The sequence below is a fragment of the Medicago sativa genome, chromosome 7 (assembly GCF_051527215.1).
Source record: "Medicago sativa cultivar Bolivia chromosome 7, Bolivia_mono, whole genome shotgun sequence".
NCBI classification, from domain to species: domain Eukaryota; kingdom Viridiplantae; phylum Streptophyta; class Magnoliopsida; order Fabales; family Fabaceae; genus Medicago; species Medicago sativa.
In genome coordinates this window covers 76700613-76718890 of record NC_140755.1, presented here as the reverse complement: position 1 = coordinate 76718890, position 18278 = coordinate 76700613, and the positions used below count along the sequence as shown (strand labels likewise).

The 18278-nt window shown below is 31.7% G+C and overlaps 2 protein-coding genes across 5 annotated transcripts; one reads left to right on the top strand and one right to left on the bottom strand.

Moving 5' to 3' along the window:
• The first annotated feature begins 9725 nt into the window (after nt 1–9725).
• On the top strand, nt 9726–16520 carry LOC146908665 (AT-hook motif nuclear-localized protein 11-like). Of its 4 annotated transcripts, none has more exons than XM_085722459.1 (6): nt 9726–9939; nt 11109–11624; nt 13795–13862; nt 14720–14818; nt 15479–15640; nt 15955–16520. In XM_085722459.1, the coding sequence occupies exons 2-6, from the start codon at nt 11189–11191 to the stop codon at nt 16195–16197; spliced, it is 1008 nt and encodes a 335-aa protein (XP_085578585.1). In that variant the 5' UTR covers nt 9726–9939; nt 11109–11188; the 3' UTR covers nt 16198–16520. The 4 variants fall into 4 exon arrangements, with proteins under 4 accessions (XP_085578585.1, XP_085578582.1, XP_085578583.1 ...); XM_085722456.1 differs by having other exon boundaries at nt 14687–14818; XM_085722457.1 differs by having other exon boundaries at nt 9726–9943; nt 14687–14818.
• Nucleotides 16521–16883: 363 nt separating this feature from the next.
• Nucleotides 16884–17770, bottom strand: LOC146908664 (kiwellin-1-like). The gene has a single exon (XM_085722460.1). It carries the CDS (start codon nt 17664–17666, stop codon nt 17100–17102), a length of 567 nt encoding a protein of 188 aa, XP_085578586.1. The 5' UTR covers nt 17667–17770; the 3' UTR covers nt 16884–17099.
• Between the last annotated feature and the right edge of the window lie 508 nt (nt 17771–18278).

The following is an 18278-nucleotide window of genomic DNA, read 5'->3' as shown; positions in this document are numbered from 1 at the left end:
TGTCACACTACTTTTCAAAAATTCATAAATAGAAAATATCTATTTATTTAAGGCCAACATAAAGAATCTTAATAAACTGCAGCGGAATAATTCTTTAAAAATATAATTTCAACCAAAATTCGACATCAATGAAAATCTTGGCACAAAGGCCCCAACATAATTCAACTTTATTTTCAACAACGATAAACTCTAATAGCAAGTCTTTTCCAAAATATGTGATACATAAAAGAAATGAGAAGACATTCGCAACGATTTCCCAATCCTAGTATGTATCAGAGCCCTAGACACTTGAGCCGACCAAACCTACAAGTCATCAGTACCTGCACATTACCCACGGTCGAGGCAACATATACGCAGAAGGGGTGAGAAACTTATCCAATAATAATAATATATAATTCATCAAATTAATGAAAACAACAAAGCATATCACAACAGGCATCATTAATAATGTATTTAAATAAACACATAAGCAACGACATAATTATTTTCAGCAACAAGGTACAGCAACAACAACGTTATCCACAACGACACCGACAACTCGACAATGCGACAACGACAACAACAACTTGACAATGCAACAACGACAACAACAACCCAACAATGCTACGACAACAACAACTAATGCATCATGCAGGTGGTACCAATCTACGCGCGTTGAATGCTAAGCATTCCAGGGCATAAGCCCTCAACAAATTGGATGGTTAAAGCATCCCAGGGCATAAGCCCCCAACAGGTGAATGATAAACATTCCAGGGCATAAGCCCCCAACGGGTTGAATGATGAACATTCCAGGGCATAAGCCCCCAACAGATGTGAGTATGCAAATGGACTCAACTTGTGTATATCAACATACAACTTAAACAGCGACTACAACAACAACATATGTGCCTAAAACAATTATGACACACTCCCCAACTTCGACATCAGATGATACAACGACATCAACAACGGAAATCAACAACATAGCATGTATATAAATCAATTACATTCATCTCCAAGTCTAAAACATCCTTCAAAAGCAATTAAGTTTTGATCAATAGGACATAAGCCAAATACCCATAAAACACCTCAACTAAGTCCCTAACACTTAAGTTTGAAGTTGGGAAACCAACCATATGTTTTTGGACTAACTTGGGATTAGTTATGCTAAGTTTTCTTAAATTTTGCTAAAGACCCACTTGGACTATTTTTATCATAACTCAAAATCTACAAATCTTTTCCACTCCAAACCAAGGCCATTTTAAAGCTAACTTAATTATCTACAACTTTCATGTTTACACCGAAAGCTAATTCAAAACAAAAATGGGTGAAAAAGATGCAAGAACACGAAACAGGGGAATGATGTCACTGTTACATCGTACTACGATGGGATATACTGAAAAATTTGTTTTTGCTGCTGGAAAAATCGTAGTACGATTTTCCAGCATCGTACTACGATGGGACATGGACAGATTTACGAGAACAGACCAGTTTTCACTCCAAAACCCAATTTTTGATCCCCTAATCACCCAAAATGAATTAGAACAATGTTTACAGGTTCCATATACAACCTAGCAACCAAAACAACATAGAAACATGCAATTCAACAACAAGTTTCATCATAATTCAACATCTAACATAACTTCTCAAACCCTAAAAACCAAGAACAACAAATTCATCAATTTTCAAATTATATACCATGATTATTGAAAGGAATCCCACCCTTACCTTATCTCAGCAAATTCTACAGCAAAAACGGTTGGATTCTCTCTTCCTAGCTCTTCTCCTGGATTTCTCTTGGTTCTTCTCCTCTTTCTCTCCAAAAACCAGTTTTATTATTGTTTGTACGTGAAACTGTTTCTATCTGATTTTCTTTCTTTTACTCCCAAAAATATAACTCCTTTCTTTTCATTTAACTCCCACTAAACTCTCATAATTATTTACTTAATTCCCATTAACCAAAATAAATAATAATTCTACCTATTTCTATTTCTCCTATTATTTCCACAAATAATAAAGCCATATTCATTTAAATAAAACTCAACTCCATAAATCAGATAATAAAATAGCATCACACCATATATCACATAAAATCATATATTTAACAGATAAAGTCATATAAAAATATTCACACATCTATTAAAAATAATAGAATAAAAATGGGGCGTTACAACTTTTCCTTTCTTGGGATAGATCCAGTTTTTCTTTTCATAAGTTTTACAGTTCGTGACTCTGCTATGTTGGTTCAAGTCTCTCCTGTCATTTATATTTTATTGCTTTGATAAAAAAAATCAATAAATTTAAAAATTTGTTTTTTGTTTATAAATGTAACCGGAAGAAGTTGTATTTTCTATGTTTTTTTTTACAAGTTGTATTTTCTATGTTAAAAAGCAGACATAAATGTGCTACATTTATTGTGGATTTCTGTCACTTTTTACTCCCTCCGTCTTTTAATGTAATCTCCCTTTGCTTTTTTTACATTTCTTAAGAATAGCTGTCAGTGTAATTATTATGTCTGTTTTGTGTGTTAATATTACCATATTGTCCTTTGTTTGTATATGTATTAAATTTGACTTTTTAAATTTCAAGATAAATTAGTAGTATTAATTAGGGGTATGTTTAGGAAAAAATAATAAATGCATCTAGTAATTTGAAAAGGGGTTTAGATTTAGGGACAAAAACAAAGTCAAATGGGTGGTTAGATATAGGGACGGAGGGAGTATTTCTTATTAAGTTTCATTTTAATTTTAAAATAATCTTAGGATTCCACCGGCAATGTATTTTGGATTATTTTTATTATTGGCTGTAATTGGCCTTACAAAGTCAAATCATGCACATTCAACCAATAATTGAGTTCATGTGTACACTATCTAGAAAAAGCATATGCTGGATTTCAACAAAGAAAGGGATAAGGAGAACGAACAACAACTAAGGAAGCATTAAATTCAATTGAATTCATTATTCTACCCTATGAATCAATTGTCAAACACTTGCACCTTCAAAAAATTGTTGTCAAAAACTCAAATTGCAATAAATTTTGGCAAGAAGAATTAATGCTTATCACTGTTTCTTCCTTTTGTCCTTGATGAAAAATAAGAACATACAGTACCTGACTTGAAATTGAAATATTTTGATACAGTCCCTTTGAGCTTTTGTTAATTAGCTATATTTCATGGAATACATTTGATCAACTTAATCATGCTTCTTTTAGTATATAAAATTGTTGCTTGCAGTTGCAGCTAGCTGTCTTGGTTTTTAGTTTGCATCTAACAACTCTTACAACGTTTTCTCATTCATGAATTTCTGTTTGAAAACATGAAATCAATTTTAGTTTTTTATTGTATATAAAATAAGTTGATATAAAATATGAATTATTCACTCCAAAAATAAAAAACTAATTATTAAACAACTCATAATAATTAAGGAGAATAGAGAGATATGTTGATGAAGCACTTCTTTTGTTGCTAGAAAATAATATTTGATATTTTAGAGATTATCTCATCCCTAGCATTAAGTTTCTGAGGCTTAACAACATAATAGGATTTTGAATGTTGTAGCGATGAACTCCTATGTTTCCAGGGTATTTTTTATCAATTGCATATTTTCAATCAAATTAAAATCATCAATCATTCAAAAACTTAAAAATACTTTTTAATTGTATAGTTAGGAGAAAAAGGTACCTTAAGATTCACAAAGTTCTTTTGATACGATATTCTTTTTATTGCAACAACATACTTGTACAATTGCGGATGTAACAAGTTTTTGGCGTCGTTGCTCTGCACTTGTTGAAAATTGAGGTAGAATTTTTTTTCTCAAATTCGTTTTGTCTAGAAATTTTCTTTTTTACTTACTTGGTTTTCCTTTTTTTTTTGTTTTGTTTGTCTTGTCCTTTCTATTATTGAAGATCGTCCTTTGGGAGATTTCGAGATTCCATGAGATGAGGATCAAAGCAACCAACGACATGCAATCAATTGACACCCCCATATAAAATGGGCATGTATGATGATAATTTTATGAATGATTTTGATGCTAAAAAGATTTTGTTATTGAAAAAACTTACTAACCTAGGAATAAATGTGGTTAATCGTAGTGTTTCACCTAGTGAAAATTTTAGAACTATTAGTAATTTTGCATTTGAAAACCTAAATGGAATTAACTCTCATGGAGGAGGACCTAGCCAAAAAAAAAAATTGTTAAATCATCTTAACAATTCTTCAAGAGACAATTTTCATTCTAATCACGGGTGGAGAGATTATCAAATTGTTTCTTAACAAAACCCTCCACCTAATCAAATTCTTTCGCAATTGGCTAAACCTTTAAGTTTAAGGGAAAAATATTTTTAATAACCCACAAATGTCCAATGTAGAGAACTTTCTAGAAAATTTTGTGGTGATACAAATTAAAAATAGTAAATGCTATTAATCCCTCCAAAAATAACAAACTAATTATTAAACCACTCATAGTAATTAGGGAGAATAGGAAGATAGGTTGGTGAATCACTTCTTTTGTTGCAAGAGATATAATATTTGATATTTTAGAAATTACCTCATCCTTAGGCATTAAGTTTCGAGGCTTAAGAATATAATCGGATTTTGAATGTTAATTGTAGTGATGAACTCCCTTGTTTTTGGGAAATTTTTATCAGTTGCATATTTTCAATCAAATTAAAATCATCAATCATTCAAAAACTTAAAAATACTTTTTAATTGCATACTTAGGAGAAAAAGGTACCTTAAGATTTATGTGTCAAGGTTGAAAATTGAGGTAGAAAATAAGTAAAATAATAAAATTAGTATCGAGGTTGGAAATCTTGATTTATGCATGTTTTCACAAGAAAAATAATAAGAAAAAAGCAGGACTTGATCTTTGAGAAAGATGCATGAATTCTTGAGGACGTGTAACTTTAAGGAGTATATGATTATAGGAACTTAAGAAAATGACCACTTGATTGTTAAAATTTACCAATACTTATACATACAATTGAACTTTTATTCTTTTTTCTTTGATGTAATGTCTATCTTAATAAGCTTATTGTTCGAGGATAAACAATAGTTCAAGCATGGGTTACCTTAGTTTTATTTAAGTTCTTGTTTAATAAATTAATATTTTTATTTAAGAGACTAAGATTTTAATTATGGAAGAGTGGAACTAATGATTAGTATTTTCTTTAGAACTTGAATTGGTAGAAAAATAGATATGAGCCAAACTGCTTTCTAAACCTCATATTTTTCTGTTGCAATCTATCATCTGAATTGGGCCAACTCAATTTTCGTTCGTTGAGCCATTCACAGTCCAGTATGTGAATACAACTTTAAAAATTGCTTTTCTAACATACAAAACTTCATAAAGACACAAGTAAATGACGTTTTTGCCCCCAGAGGTAGTTAACTACCACTAGATTTATCCAATGGTAGTTAACTACCGCTGTATATCAACACAGCATAAAAAAAATTAAAAAAAAACTCCAACGGTAGTTAACTACCGTGGAGCATGAAAATTAAAATTATTTTTGCAACATGTGTGGCTCTTAGTCATAGTTTTGAATAGATAGGAACTTGTGTACAATTAGAATTATTTTTATACTATTACCATAATATGTGGCCCTTATTCACCGTTTTCAAACTTCCCAATCAGATCATATGCATAATGATACTGTTTTTGCACATGTACAGGTAGGTAAGTTCAAGTATTTTCCTTTAGAAGTCACAATAAACAAAAAAGCTTTACATGATCATAAGCTGTAAACTCAACACAAATTTCCATGGAGAAAACAATTCATATTGCAGTTGTTCCAGGTGTTGGATATAGCCACTTATTCCCAATTCTTCAATTCTCAAAGCTACTTGTTCACCTTCATCCATACTTTCATGTCACATGTTTCATTCCCTCATTTGAGTCTCTCCCAACTGATTCAAAAACCATCATTCAAACTCTTCCATCAAATATCGACTGTACTTTTCTTTCACCAGTAAACTCCAAAGACTTACCACAAGGGATTCCCTTAGAAATTCAACTTCAGCTCACACTGACTCACTCATTACCATCTACTCCCTCCGATCACTGTTATAAGTAAAACTCCACTTTCTAGGTACATTCAATAATCAATGTATCTAGTCTTTGTTATAGACTAGATACATTAATTATTCAATGTATCTAAAAAGTGAAGTTTTGCTTATAATAGTGACCGGAGGGATTATACATCAGGCTATGAAATCCTTAACTTTAAGGACACCTTTTATGGCCTTGGTGGTTGATTCTTTTGCAATTGAAGCATTAATTTTAATTTTCATGCTCCACGGTAGTTAACTACCGTTGGAGCTTTTTTTTTTTGTGCTGTGTTGATATACAGCGGTAGTTAACTACCGCTGGGGGCAAAAACGTCATTTACTTGTGTCTTTATGAAGTTTTGTATGTCAAAAAAACAACTTTCTACAACCTTTTTCTTCTTCTTCTTCTTCTTCTTCTACTCAACAGACCTGCCATTCACACCGTCTTTTCTTCAGATTTACTATAACGCACCCGTGCAGTTAAAAGTAGAAGAATACCTATAATTTCTTTTTCCACTCTCCATGTTTCTCATACAGCTTTCGAAAACCCAAAAATGCCTCTGAATTTTTGGATTCCGGAATCCAAAATGAGTTTATCCCTATTTTCGAAGAGAACAAAAATTGCTCACAATCGTTTTAGCCACGGTTGGTTGAGCCGTGACTAAGTGTTTTTTTTTTTAATTTTTTTTAAAGATTTTTTACCCATTTATATTCTATAATCTAAATAGAAAACAAGTGATTTTAAGCATTCAAATTTTAGAATTCGAACACCACTTTTACATGCTTCAAACATTTTTCGTGTCAAAGTTAAATTTCATATTTTTCCCCATGATTTTTTTTGGCACAAAAGGGGTTCGGAGCATGTAGACAGGACATTTGAATCATAAAATTTGAAGTACTTACCATGGTTGAACCATGGCGAAAACGCTCGTGACTATTTTTTTTTTCACTTTGAAAATGGTCGAAAAACTCTATTCAGATTTTTGAATTCAAAAACCAAAAAACATTTTTGGAATTTTGAATGGCGCATGAGAAGCATTAAGGGTGAGGAAATAAATTCTAAAGAATAATCGTCTTGAATGGGGTTGGCTCATTATGAGAACAAAAAAGCAAGACTCTTAAATCATAAAATCCCTAAATTCATTTTAAAGATACAACAATTTATTTTATTTTTTTGTCAAGCAGTCTGGTGGTTAGAATTTCACTTTTTAAGGTGACTGAATGAGGAATCTGGGGTTCAAATCTCGACATCTGCATATATAATGCAGTGTCCCTACTAGCCCAGCTGAGCTATACACACGAAGACGATTAAGCAATGTTTCCATCCTTATTATGATAGTCATTTTAATATACTAATTTTAGTTTTTAGCCATTTCATCACTTTTCTCAAAATTCGAGGTTCCTCTGTTGATGAATTTCACATATTCGTTCCATTATCACGGACCGTAAATTCAATTTGAGTGAAACCAACACCAAAATCGATCGTGTAAATGTCATCTACATTATCCACCATTTTATTTTTTGATTTGGGGTAAGTTCCTTTGATCCAATTTTGAAATTAATATTTTCGAGTATGTTCTCCAATTTTATTATTCACCTTTAACAATAACCTGTTAAGTTAGATTGATTAGAGGACGATGAGTCAAATGAACACAGTGAAGTCACATGTACCTCACACATAATTTCTATTAGCTACTCCCTCCGGTCACTATTATAGGCAAATTTCTACTTTTTATATTCATTTAATAAATGATGTATGTGGTCTATATTGTAGACCACATACATCATTTATTGAATGAACCTAAAAAGTCAAAATTTGCTTATAATAGTGATCGGAGGGAATACGTCTATCTATCAAGTCAGTTTCTAGCAATGACAATTAACATTGAAGATCAAGTTTGAAGATGAAAAAGTTCAAAGGAATAATTAATTATTGGAGGGAATTTTTTAAGGAGATCAAAAATTAAAGTCAGTATATTTAGATGGACAAAATAATACTTAACCCCACCTCAAAAAATAATAATATTTTTTTTGAGCAAAAAATAATAATAATATTATTTAACCTGAATAAAATTTGTAATTTTGTAAAAAAAATAAAATTTTGTAATTTTGTAAAAAATAATGTTACTATATTAGGAGCAACATTGTATGTATAGAATAGAATGTAAGCTTCGGTCAAAAAAAAAAAAAAAAAAAGAATAGAATGTAAGCATGGATTCTCAAAGATTTGAGAGATAATTTGGGTGATATAGGCCGATCTATTAGCCAACACCCTAACGTCGTTCGGTCTTTGCACTTGCAAGTTGCAACAAAATAATGATCGGATCCTACAAGGCGCGTGGATAGATAGAGATAATAAATTCCCTTCTTTTCTTGACAATCCCCAAAAATACTTTATTTCAAATACTTTACTATTTATTTTTGGATGAAACTGAGTACTTCATCCGTTTTAAAATACATGTTCAATTTTTGTAATATGCACTATTTACTTGACTTACTTTGATCATACTTTTTAACTAATGTATAAATACAAATATTAGCATGTAAGATGTTGTTTGATTTGTCTCGACAAATATTTTCAAAATATTAAATTTTTATAATTTTTTACTTTAGATAATTAAAGATATTAACGGTCAAAATTGTGCATTGACATATGTGAAGTGGTTGACTTGGACATGTATTTTGAAACGGATGGAGTATTAACTACTCTTTCGATTATATTTATAAACAAAACATTATTTTTTTAGATTCATTAAATACCTAATGTATTTGGCCTATATTATATATAAATATATTTGATATTTAATGAAACTAAAAATAGTTTTTTCTTATAACTATGACCAAAAGGAGTACTAAATTAAATCAAGATGTTAGTTAATACACCAACTGTCATTTATTATAAGCTCCTTTGACTAATTTTACATATATTAAGAAAAGTTGATGGTGCAGTTAATTTGTCTGGTTTATGTGTAAATTTTACTAAATTATCTTTTATTTGTATGTATATTTAATTTGATTTTCGTAAGCTAATACTATTAATTAAAGATATGTTTAAGAAAAAAAATAACAAATGCACATAGTAATTTGTATAAGACTTATATTTATGGGCTAGAGTTTTTCTTAAAAGGAACTTATAATTAAAAATTAGAAGTGTACTCTTCTTTAAACGAGGTGTCAACAATTTCAATGTTATGTTTGTTTATATAGAATTTTGTTCCGACTTTAATCCTATTCATGGATGAACAATATAACTCATCTATCAGATTAATTTTTTTTTGTCAAGTAGTTTAATGACTAGAATTCACCTTTTTTAAGATAAATAAATGAGGTGTCCAGGTTTGAACTCCGACCCTGCATATAACAATACATGTCCTTGCCAATTGAGATATGTCTACGGGACTTATCTAATTATTTTTAAAAAATCTATATAAAATAAAATATTCTCTTTCTTTAAAAAAAAATAAATTCAGTATTATCCAAAACAAAAAGTGCTTATTTTGTTTGCTTCTCAAAACCTCCTTTCCTAAATCCCAGAGACATCACATACACACAAAACATCATCAGCAGCATAACCGATATCGCAACCCAACCGAGGAGAGAGAAAGTATATATAGCAACAAAACAAACCCTTTTTGTCTAGAGAGAGAAAGTAACCATAGCCCTAGAATTTTATGCAACCAGATAAGGACTTTTGTGTGCAGCTCACACACTACTGCACTAGATAGAGAGAGAGAGAAACACCATTCTTTTCCATTTTTCAATAACCCTTTTTCAATTTGCTTTCATTGCACACTTACACTGTGAAAAACATAACTTTTTTGATTTTTTTTCTTCACAATTCCTAGCTTCAATTTGTTCACAGGTGGAATTGGTGTTGTTGCAACATACCCTTTTGATATTATTGCTTACAAATGTATGTATGATTTCTTATCCCTTCTCATTGTTTATGCTTTTATCTGCATGATGCATTTTGTGTTTCATGTATCTGGGGTGTTGAATTTTGTTGTAACTCAAAACCCATTTTGCCAAAGGTTGTAACTTTATGTCAGAAACAGCATGCTCATGTTTTTACTCGTTTTTGTATGTTATTTTGAAGTTCTGAGATTGTGCTATGGTATTTTGTGGTCTATTTTTGTAATTGGGGTATGTGGCCTTTCTATGGCATTGGTTTGAAGTAACACCTGTGAAGCACACCGGACACGAATGTGACACGTCGACATTGGTAATAATTAGAGGAGGAAAAGAATTAATTGAACATAATTACTTGTCGTGTCGGTGTCTGACTACGACACATGTTGTAATTACACGCATTTGATCAGAAGTGTCGGTGTTACGTATAGTAATACTTTTACGAATTTTAAGTTTTATTTTAAGTTTTTGAGTTGTTGATTTTCTGAGTGTTGGCATGGAAGGTTGAGTTTTATTTGGTTACCTTTGAAATTGCTTTGTGTTTAAGGTTTATTATTGGTGTTGGTAAGAGTGGACCTTTCCATGTTCAATATGCAACCTTTACTTTTTTGTAGTTCCATATAGCATCTACACCAATACATGTGATTATATTCAATTATTTTTAATTTTTACTTTGTTTTTTCTTTTCACATTATTATTGTTGTCCACGTGCCGGTGTCAGTGTAGTGTCGTGTCAGTGCTTCATAAGTAAGATGTGATATGGCTGCTCTTTTTGTCTTATGTTAAACATGTACATGTTATTGGATAGTGGTTCCCTTATTTGTGTGGATGCCTTGGATTCCCATTTTTTTTTTGTTTATCTTCTACTTTATGGTTATCTTGTCTTCTACATTGTTGGATTGACTCATTGAGTCTTGTGTCCTTTCACTTTCTTTCACATGTATGTTAATATGTTGCCATCAAAGAGAAACTTTAACTGCTAGAAGCTACCCTATTTTGATTTGAAGGATTGTTAGTCTTTCTTCTCAAACTAGTTACAAATAATGTCAGGCTTAAGCACTGTTTGACACTTGTTGGTAATTTGTTATTGAATTATTGAATTTCATATATTTTATGCTATTCTAACATGTGTTCTTTTTTCACCTTAAATTTGTCATTATACTCTATCTGCAGAGGTTGGTGATAATTTTTTAGTATATTTGAATATTGGAGGTCATAGTTTCTTGTTAAAGAAGGCATTTGAAAGTAAATGCATGGATCACGGGGACCATATGGCATTATCCAATTCTGCATCTTACTATATGCAGCAGAGAGTACTACCTGGTTCTGGAGCACAACATGAGTTACATGTTTCGCCGAGTTTTAATCAACTGTCTAATCCCAATCTACCATTTCAATCCAGCATTGGTGGTGGTGGTAGTAACATTGGAACAACACTACCGCTAGAATCATCGGCAATTTCATCTCAAGGTGTCAATGTGAGTGGTCATACTGTTGTTCCGTCTGGGGAGACTGTGAAAAGGAAGAGAGGAAGGCCGAGGAAATATGGCGCTGACAGAGTTGTGTCATTGGCACTGAGTCCAAGTCCAACACCATCTAGTAATCCTGGAACCGTGACGCAAGGCGGTCCGAAACGAGGGAGAGGGCGTCCCCCTGGGAGTGGGAAGAAACAACAATTGGCTTCTTTTGGTAAATCTCTATTGCATTTTATAGTTTCTTGTGTTAATAATGATTATTGTTTGATGCATGAAAGATATATGTATAGGGTTTGAATCAATTTTTCAAATTGGTCATGAAATTGGTGAAAGCGCCAGTTTAACTATGAGCCTGTTTGTTACAGTATTTTCTTAAAAGATAACTTTTTATTTTGAAAATAATTAGGGTCCTATTGTGAACTCATAGGAAAAGTGGTATAAGGTTGTGTTTAAAATATATGGTTTGCTTTTTAGATTTTTTGTAAACCAGAAGCTGTTGTTTTCTGTTATGTTTTTTTTTTTTTTTTTTTTGAAATTGTTGTTTTCTGTTATGTTACAGCAATATAAATCACTTTTTATTTGAAGCAGTAGTTACTAAAGCTTTTCTTTAGAAACTATTTTTAATATTTGATGTATTTTCTATAGATAAATTGACACTTCTGAAGTGTAATTTTTTCCCTTTATAAAGCTTAAACATACATATGCTCGAAGTGATTTTTTGACAAAATAAAAGCATATTTTATGAAAAAGCTGAAATATATGGTCTCACTTTTGAAATATTTTATGTTTATTTGAACTTTTAAAAACATCATATTTCTAATCATTATGAATGTTACTCAAAGTAGCTTCTGAAAATAGTTGTTACATAAGAAATAAATCACTTTTTTACACAACTTTAAAATCACTTTTTTCATAAGCTTAAACAAACAGGCTGTATATCTTCTTATTATTATGGAACATATTAACTATTAATTTAACTAATAAATATAAAGCTATAAGAAAGTAAGAGAGATAAAAATTCAAATGAACATAAAATATTAAGAACCTAAATATTTATACTGATTAGTGATTACTGAATGTAATATGTCGGGCTTTTAACTTACATTGAATTTTTATTGGGTTAAAAAATTGTTTTAATCTGAATTGATCTTTTAATTATAATAAAATCTATAAAAAAACAAAAACAACTGGTTCATACCGGTTTGGACTGGTTTAATTGATTCTTACATTGTCAATAGCGGTCTGGGCGGTGTGATAGAGTTGGGGCGGTTGGGATCAATGGCTAGCCTCACCCACACGTGGCGAGGTGGTGTAGAATAGAGGTGTGGCCACGTTCGTGCACGAGAAACACGTGTTTTGCTAAGGGGGCGCCACTACATAAGTATGATTGTTTTTAAGGGTTTGAAAATCCTAATATACCCTTAAAATGGAGCAGTTGCAAGGGTATTTTTGGGGTTTTCGCACAGAAGAAAACCCTAATATCCCTTTCTCGTCTGGGGCCACAGAACATATACGCCCGCTCTCTCTTCTCGTCACTCTCCCTTTGCTTTCTCATTCACTCTCCCCTCTGCTGCGAACCAGCCGTGGCCCCGGCCCTCTTCTTCAAACCAGTTTTGTGCACCGAAGATGCCTCGTTTATTCGGTAGTGGTATTTAAAAAGTTTGGATTAAAGTTTTATACATCTATATTCAAATGTTATCTGTTCTCTAAATTTAATTTTGGTTGTTTATTTATATATTTATGTTGATAATTTGACATGCTAATATCATAATGACATGAATATCAATTTGGAGTATCAATTTAATAACATTTAAGTTCAAATGATTTGGAGTATCAATTTGCTTGAGTTTAATTTTGCTGTTCTCCAAAGAGAGAGAGATGCATTTTTCATTTTAAATTATGAATGAAGGGAAATCTGATTACAATTAAATTGGTGATTATGGTTTAAATGTTCATTTATATACACCTTGATGCCTTTCCGCAATTGTAGAATTATATAGACTGAAAACAACATTACCTGAATCATTAGTTACTGCACCAGAATATAGAAATCACTGAAAAATGTTTTATCTATATCGACAAATCAAACATTTCTAGCCAAACAGACTGTATGTGTGTGGCAGGCCCACATGTGTGTGCATGAATAAATGTATGTGATATAAAAATATTTACTATGATTTTATTATGACTTTGTTATAAAATTCTGCACTTCAATATGTAATAATCAAAGTTGCAATGGCTAAAACATGCGTATAATATCATGAAATCACAATGATTTCATCATGAATACAAACGATGATACTTATATTTATCGTAACAATGCAGAAGTTTGCTAAGTTCTTTATCTGCACTTTCTTATGGTTTAAGTGGTTACTTATTTTCAGGTGAGTTGATGTCTGGTTCAGCTGGGACGGGATTCATTCCTCATGTCATCTACATTGCAAGTGGAGAAGTATGTATTTTTTTTTCTTTCTATTAACTTGGATTTATCTCTGTTTTGGTTTTATATGTTGTTAACTTTGGGAAGAAACTATATGGAAAAGAGAGAAAGGAGAAATATGAATTTGAATGATGTTTATGATTTTTTTTAGACTCAGATGTCATAATGATATATGACGGTGTGTTGATATGCAAATTTTTACAATCAGTAGCCTAATAAATGTGTGTTGATATGCAATTTTTTACAATCAGTAGCCTAATAAATGTGTGTTGATATGCAATTTTTTACAATCAGTAGCCTAATAAATGTATTTGCATCTTATCATTTTTAGTGAAATACATATTTATCCCTGAAACATAAGAATCCTTATATTTTACCTATTTAAATAAATATCAACTTCCTAGTTTCTGTCGATATTTCTGTTTTTTTATTCACTTAAAGTTTTATCTTTTATCTAAAGCATCTGCTGACCGTTATTTGCAACCAAATTTTTGGCTTCTTAGAGCAAGGAAATGTGACAATATGTACAACTATTTTTTTAATAATGACAAAAGTTTAAATTAAATTTTGAACAAATTTTCATATATACATTTATCTTAAAAGGATAAGTTGACCTAATGAAGCAAAAACCAAGAGTTATGATGATATTGATATCAATAATAGTGAAGAAGAAAATAATGTAGGAAAGGGGTCATAAAAGTGCTCCGCCCAGAATTTCATAACGACATCTGTAAATTCTGATTTTTTTTTTCATGATTGATTTAAGTGTGTCAAAGGTTACGACAGTTATGTAAATATTGGAGAATTACACATGTGAACATTTTTTTCTCCTGCAGGATATTGCATCAAAAATTTTGACATTTTCTCAGGTGCGAGGTAGAGCTCTTTGTGTTTTGTCATCTTCTGGCAGTGTCTCAAGCGTCATTATTCGTGAGCCTTCAATTTCAGGTGGCACTCTCAAATATGAGGTATGAAGACTTTCATATAGAATCGTTGTTACATAAAGACATATATGGCCTATATGCCACGTTTATGCACACACGGAAATGTCTATCCCTCATAGTTATTGATTAATTAATTCATGCACATAATTTAAGACTTGTATTAGTATTACAATTTAAGAATATTTTGTGGCTACTTTTCCAATTTTTCATGTAAGCTTTTGATATGTGTTGTAGCACTTCCACAATGTCATGCTAACTGAAACTTAGTTGTATAGTTATGGCATGGAAGTTATTGGAAAGTAATTCATAAACACATTCTTGAATATGTGTCTACACGTGTATGCAAACATATATGATTGGGGTACAAATAAATTTTGATGGTTCTACTAAAACAAAGTAAATTGGTGCCATGGAATCATTTTGACTTTTTGAGTCACCATGATCATCTGATTGGTGTATGGACCTATATTAGCTTTTTGCACATATTTTGAATAGGAGATTTCTATTCTTGTATGTAGACCTAGCTTTAAGCACATATTTTGAGTAGGAAATTTCATTTCTCATGTTTGTATTGCTTTGCAAAATTCTTTCTCTACATCCACTATATGTTGTTAATTGTTATAAGGTTGTTTATGTATTTATCTGTATATATTTTAATTGCCACCTTGGTTTTGGCTTTGTTAGGGACATTTTCCGATAATGAGCATGTCAGGCTGTTACGTGCCTACTGAAAATGGCTCCTCACGGAACCGAGATGGTGGACTAAGTATTTCCCTTCTTGGTTCTGATGGCCGCGTCTTTGGTGGAGCAGTTGGTGGACCGCTTGTTGCTGCCAGTCCCGTCCAGGTTATTTTATATTCTACTTTTAAAACATACATCTAATGAGTTTAATTTCAACATCTGACCCTAAATTTACACTGTTAACAAATCATAACCAATCATATGTGTGATTTAAGTAGTTATGATTCAAGTCAAACATTCTTAATCATCTGACGAGTATTTTTTATTTTGAAGAAAATTGTCTGACAAATACGATTGATTGACAATCTAAAATATTTACATGGATAGTGTTTATGAAATAAATTATTCATATCTAATTTCTCGCATGTTTATATAAAAAAATTTAAGCTGCTTATTGAACATAAAAGTCACGATTGTAGGTGATGATTGGGAGCTTTCTTTGGGGTAGATTGAAGGCAAAGAACAAAAAAAAGGAAAGCTCAGAGGATGCAGAAGGTGCTGTTGAATCAGATCATCAAGGAGCTCATAATCCAGCTGCACTGAATAGCATTTCACCAAATCAAAATCTGACTCCAACCTCATCCTTAAGTCCTTGGTCAGCAGCATCGCGTCAGATGGATATGGGTAACTCCCATGCTGACATTGATTTAATGCGTGGTTGACACGTACTGTGTATATATTTCAGACTCATGATCACTTATCTAATTTTATTTAGTAGTGATGAAAGAATGGAAAGTACCAACATCAGAATAGAGCAAGCTGACTTTTGCAATTCATAAATCTCACTTAGCTATCCTCCACCCATGATTTCATTAGGGTTCTCATGTTTTTATAGCTGTGAAGAATTTTAATTTGAAGGTTTCATGTTCCTGATTGGTAAGGATACATTTCATGGCCTGCTTGAAAGAAAAAAAAACTTGGGCTAGATGTTTTATGTGGTTTTGAAACACCATTTATGACAAATAATTTTATGTGATTTTTCTAATTGAATGGTTGACAATTCATATTTACAATATTGTGTTGGCATATTTACAATATTGTGTTGGCCACTTAGAGTGTTCAAATGAGATGGTTCAAGTCTCTTCTAACTCAATCATAAGTTTTGTTTTCGAGTCCAATCCCGAGAATGCTATGTTATTTTTACATTAACTCTTTTAGACCTCTTATGGCAAACTTTTGCATTGATTATAATTATGATAATAATCATAACATGCAAAAGTAAATTTGTGATTTTTACAAGCTAAATCTTAACTAGAAATCAACAAGGACCACAAGAAAAAACAAGATGTCTTATAAAAAAATAGTAATTAAGATTGTGATAGTATTGTTTCACACATCACAACTAAAGTAAAACAAACTCAAACTTATATTGAAGTAGTGCTAATATTTACAAATCAAAGCATGATGAAAGTTGATCGTTTACATCTGAAAGAAAACTTACATAGTAAAGAAGAAAACTTACAAACTGATGAATATGATACAGAAAAGATGAAAAATAGATAAACTCACCAAAACACTTGATGTACTACACGAAACAAATACTGTTTTTTGAATGCACATGATATCAAGCATCAGACCATGTAATGTCCAATCCACCCCATTGATCATGAGGCACACCCAAGGCTTTCCACACAGCTTTAGAGGCATCAACTATGTTGTTGTTACAAGGAGGTTGATAATCATGTTCTTTATCGCATCCGGCTCTGGTATCACACTCATCAACAACTGTGGCCACCACGCTTCGTCCGTTCGCACTAATCTTAATTTTGTTGAGACATCTACTCTTGTTGTTGAACCATCCAGTAGAAAGTGCAACAACTGGGGTGTCATCAGAATGATATTGATTATCACATGCTGAAGGACCACCTCCATCTCCACCTTTTTGAAAACTATTGAGCGTGAGATATGCTTTAGTGTGAGTAGATACTGATGGTGAACATTTATAGGTTGTGTACATTTTTCCTTGTACACAACAATCTGAATCATTTTCTTTGTTGCATTGTCCGGAAGGAGCTTTTTCTCCTTTAATTCTACCACTTGGACGACACTGTTGAGCTTCAGAGTGCAACAAATTTGTGATAGTCAGAAAAACTAGAAAAAGAAAGGATGCTTTGGAGCAAAAACTCTTCATATTGTCTATTTTAGCTGTGTTTTACTCCTGAATATTTGGGTGTTTGATATGCATGGATTGTGATTCTCAAAGGGTATATATAGAGATTAACTACAACTGCAATGTAGGATTGTAACATTTTTAAGGTCAAAGAATTACTTTTACATTACTTTGTTTAGCCAATGACAACTACAGCTTGACTAGTAGATGGTTCTTTTAACGAGTTTTACATTAGTTTATTGTTTTTGATGCTGTTGGGTTTCCAAAAAAAAATGTAAAAAACAACATATAGATCAATTAATTATTTATTTAGTAGTTATTATTGATTAGAAGCAACATCCTGAAACGTGGGGAAGTAAAATTCCTATTCCAATCATGCAACGTTGATGTTAATCTTTGAATACAGAACCAATACTAATATATTATTTTGTCCTAATTAAAAGGCAATCTCTTAAGTCCTAATGGTCATCAGTGAATAACATCGTGGCCTTGTCTCTTGAAAAAACATCAATGTCCCCGGTAAAAGATTCATTCAAAAACTAGCTCTAAATTAAACAATGATCGTAACAAGACATCCCAAAAAAAAAAAAAAATCATAACAAGACATGATAAGAGCCTCTCCAATGTTATTAA

Bases quoted from the DNA above. Each gene is read 5' to 3' on its own strand.
- LOC146908664 (XM_085722460.1), bottom strand. From the start codon at position 17,666: ATGAAGAGTTTTTGCTCCAAAGCATCCTTTCTTTTTCTAGTTTTTCTG.
- LOC146908665 (XM_085722456.1), top strand. From the start codon at position 11,189: ATGGATCACGGGGACCATATGGCATTATCCAATTCTGCATCTTACTAT. The intron at 11,625-13,794 runs GTAAATCTCTAT...ACTTATTTTCAG, and splicing joins ACAACAATTGGCTTCTTTTG to GTGAGTTGATGTCTGGTTCA. The intron at 14,819-15,478 runs GTATGAAGACTT...TGGCTTTGTTAG, and splicing joins GTGGCACTCTCAAATATGAG to GGACATTTTCCGATAATGAG.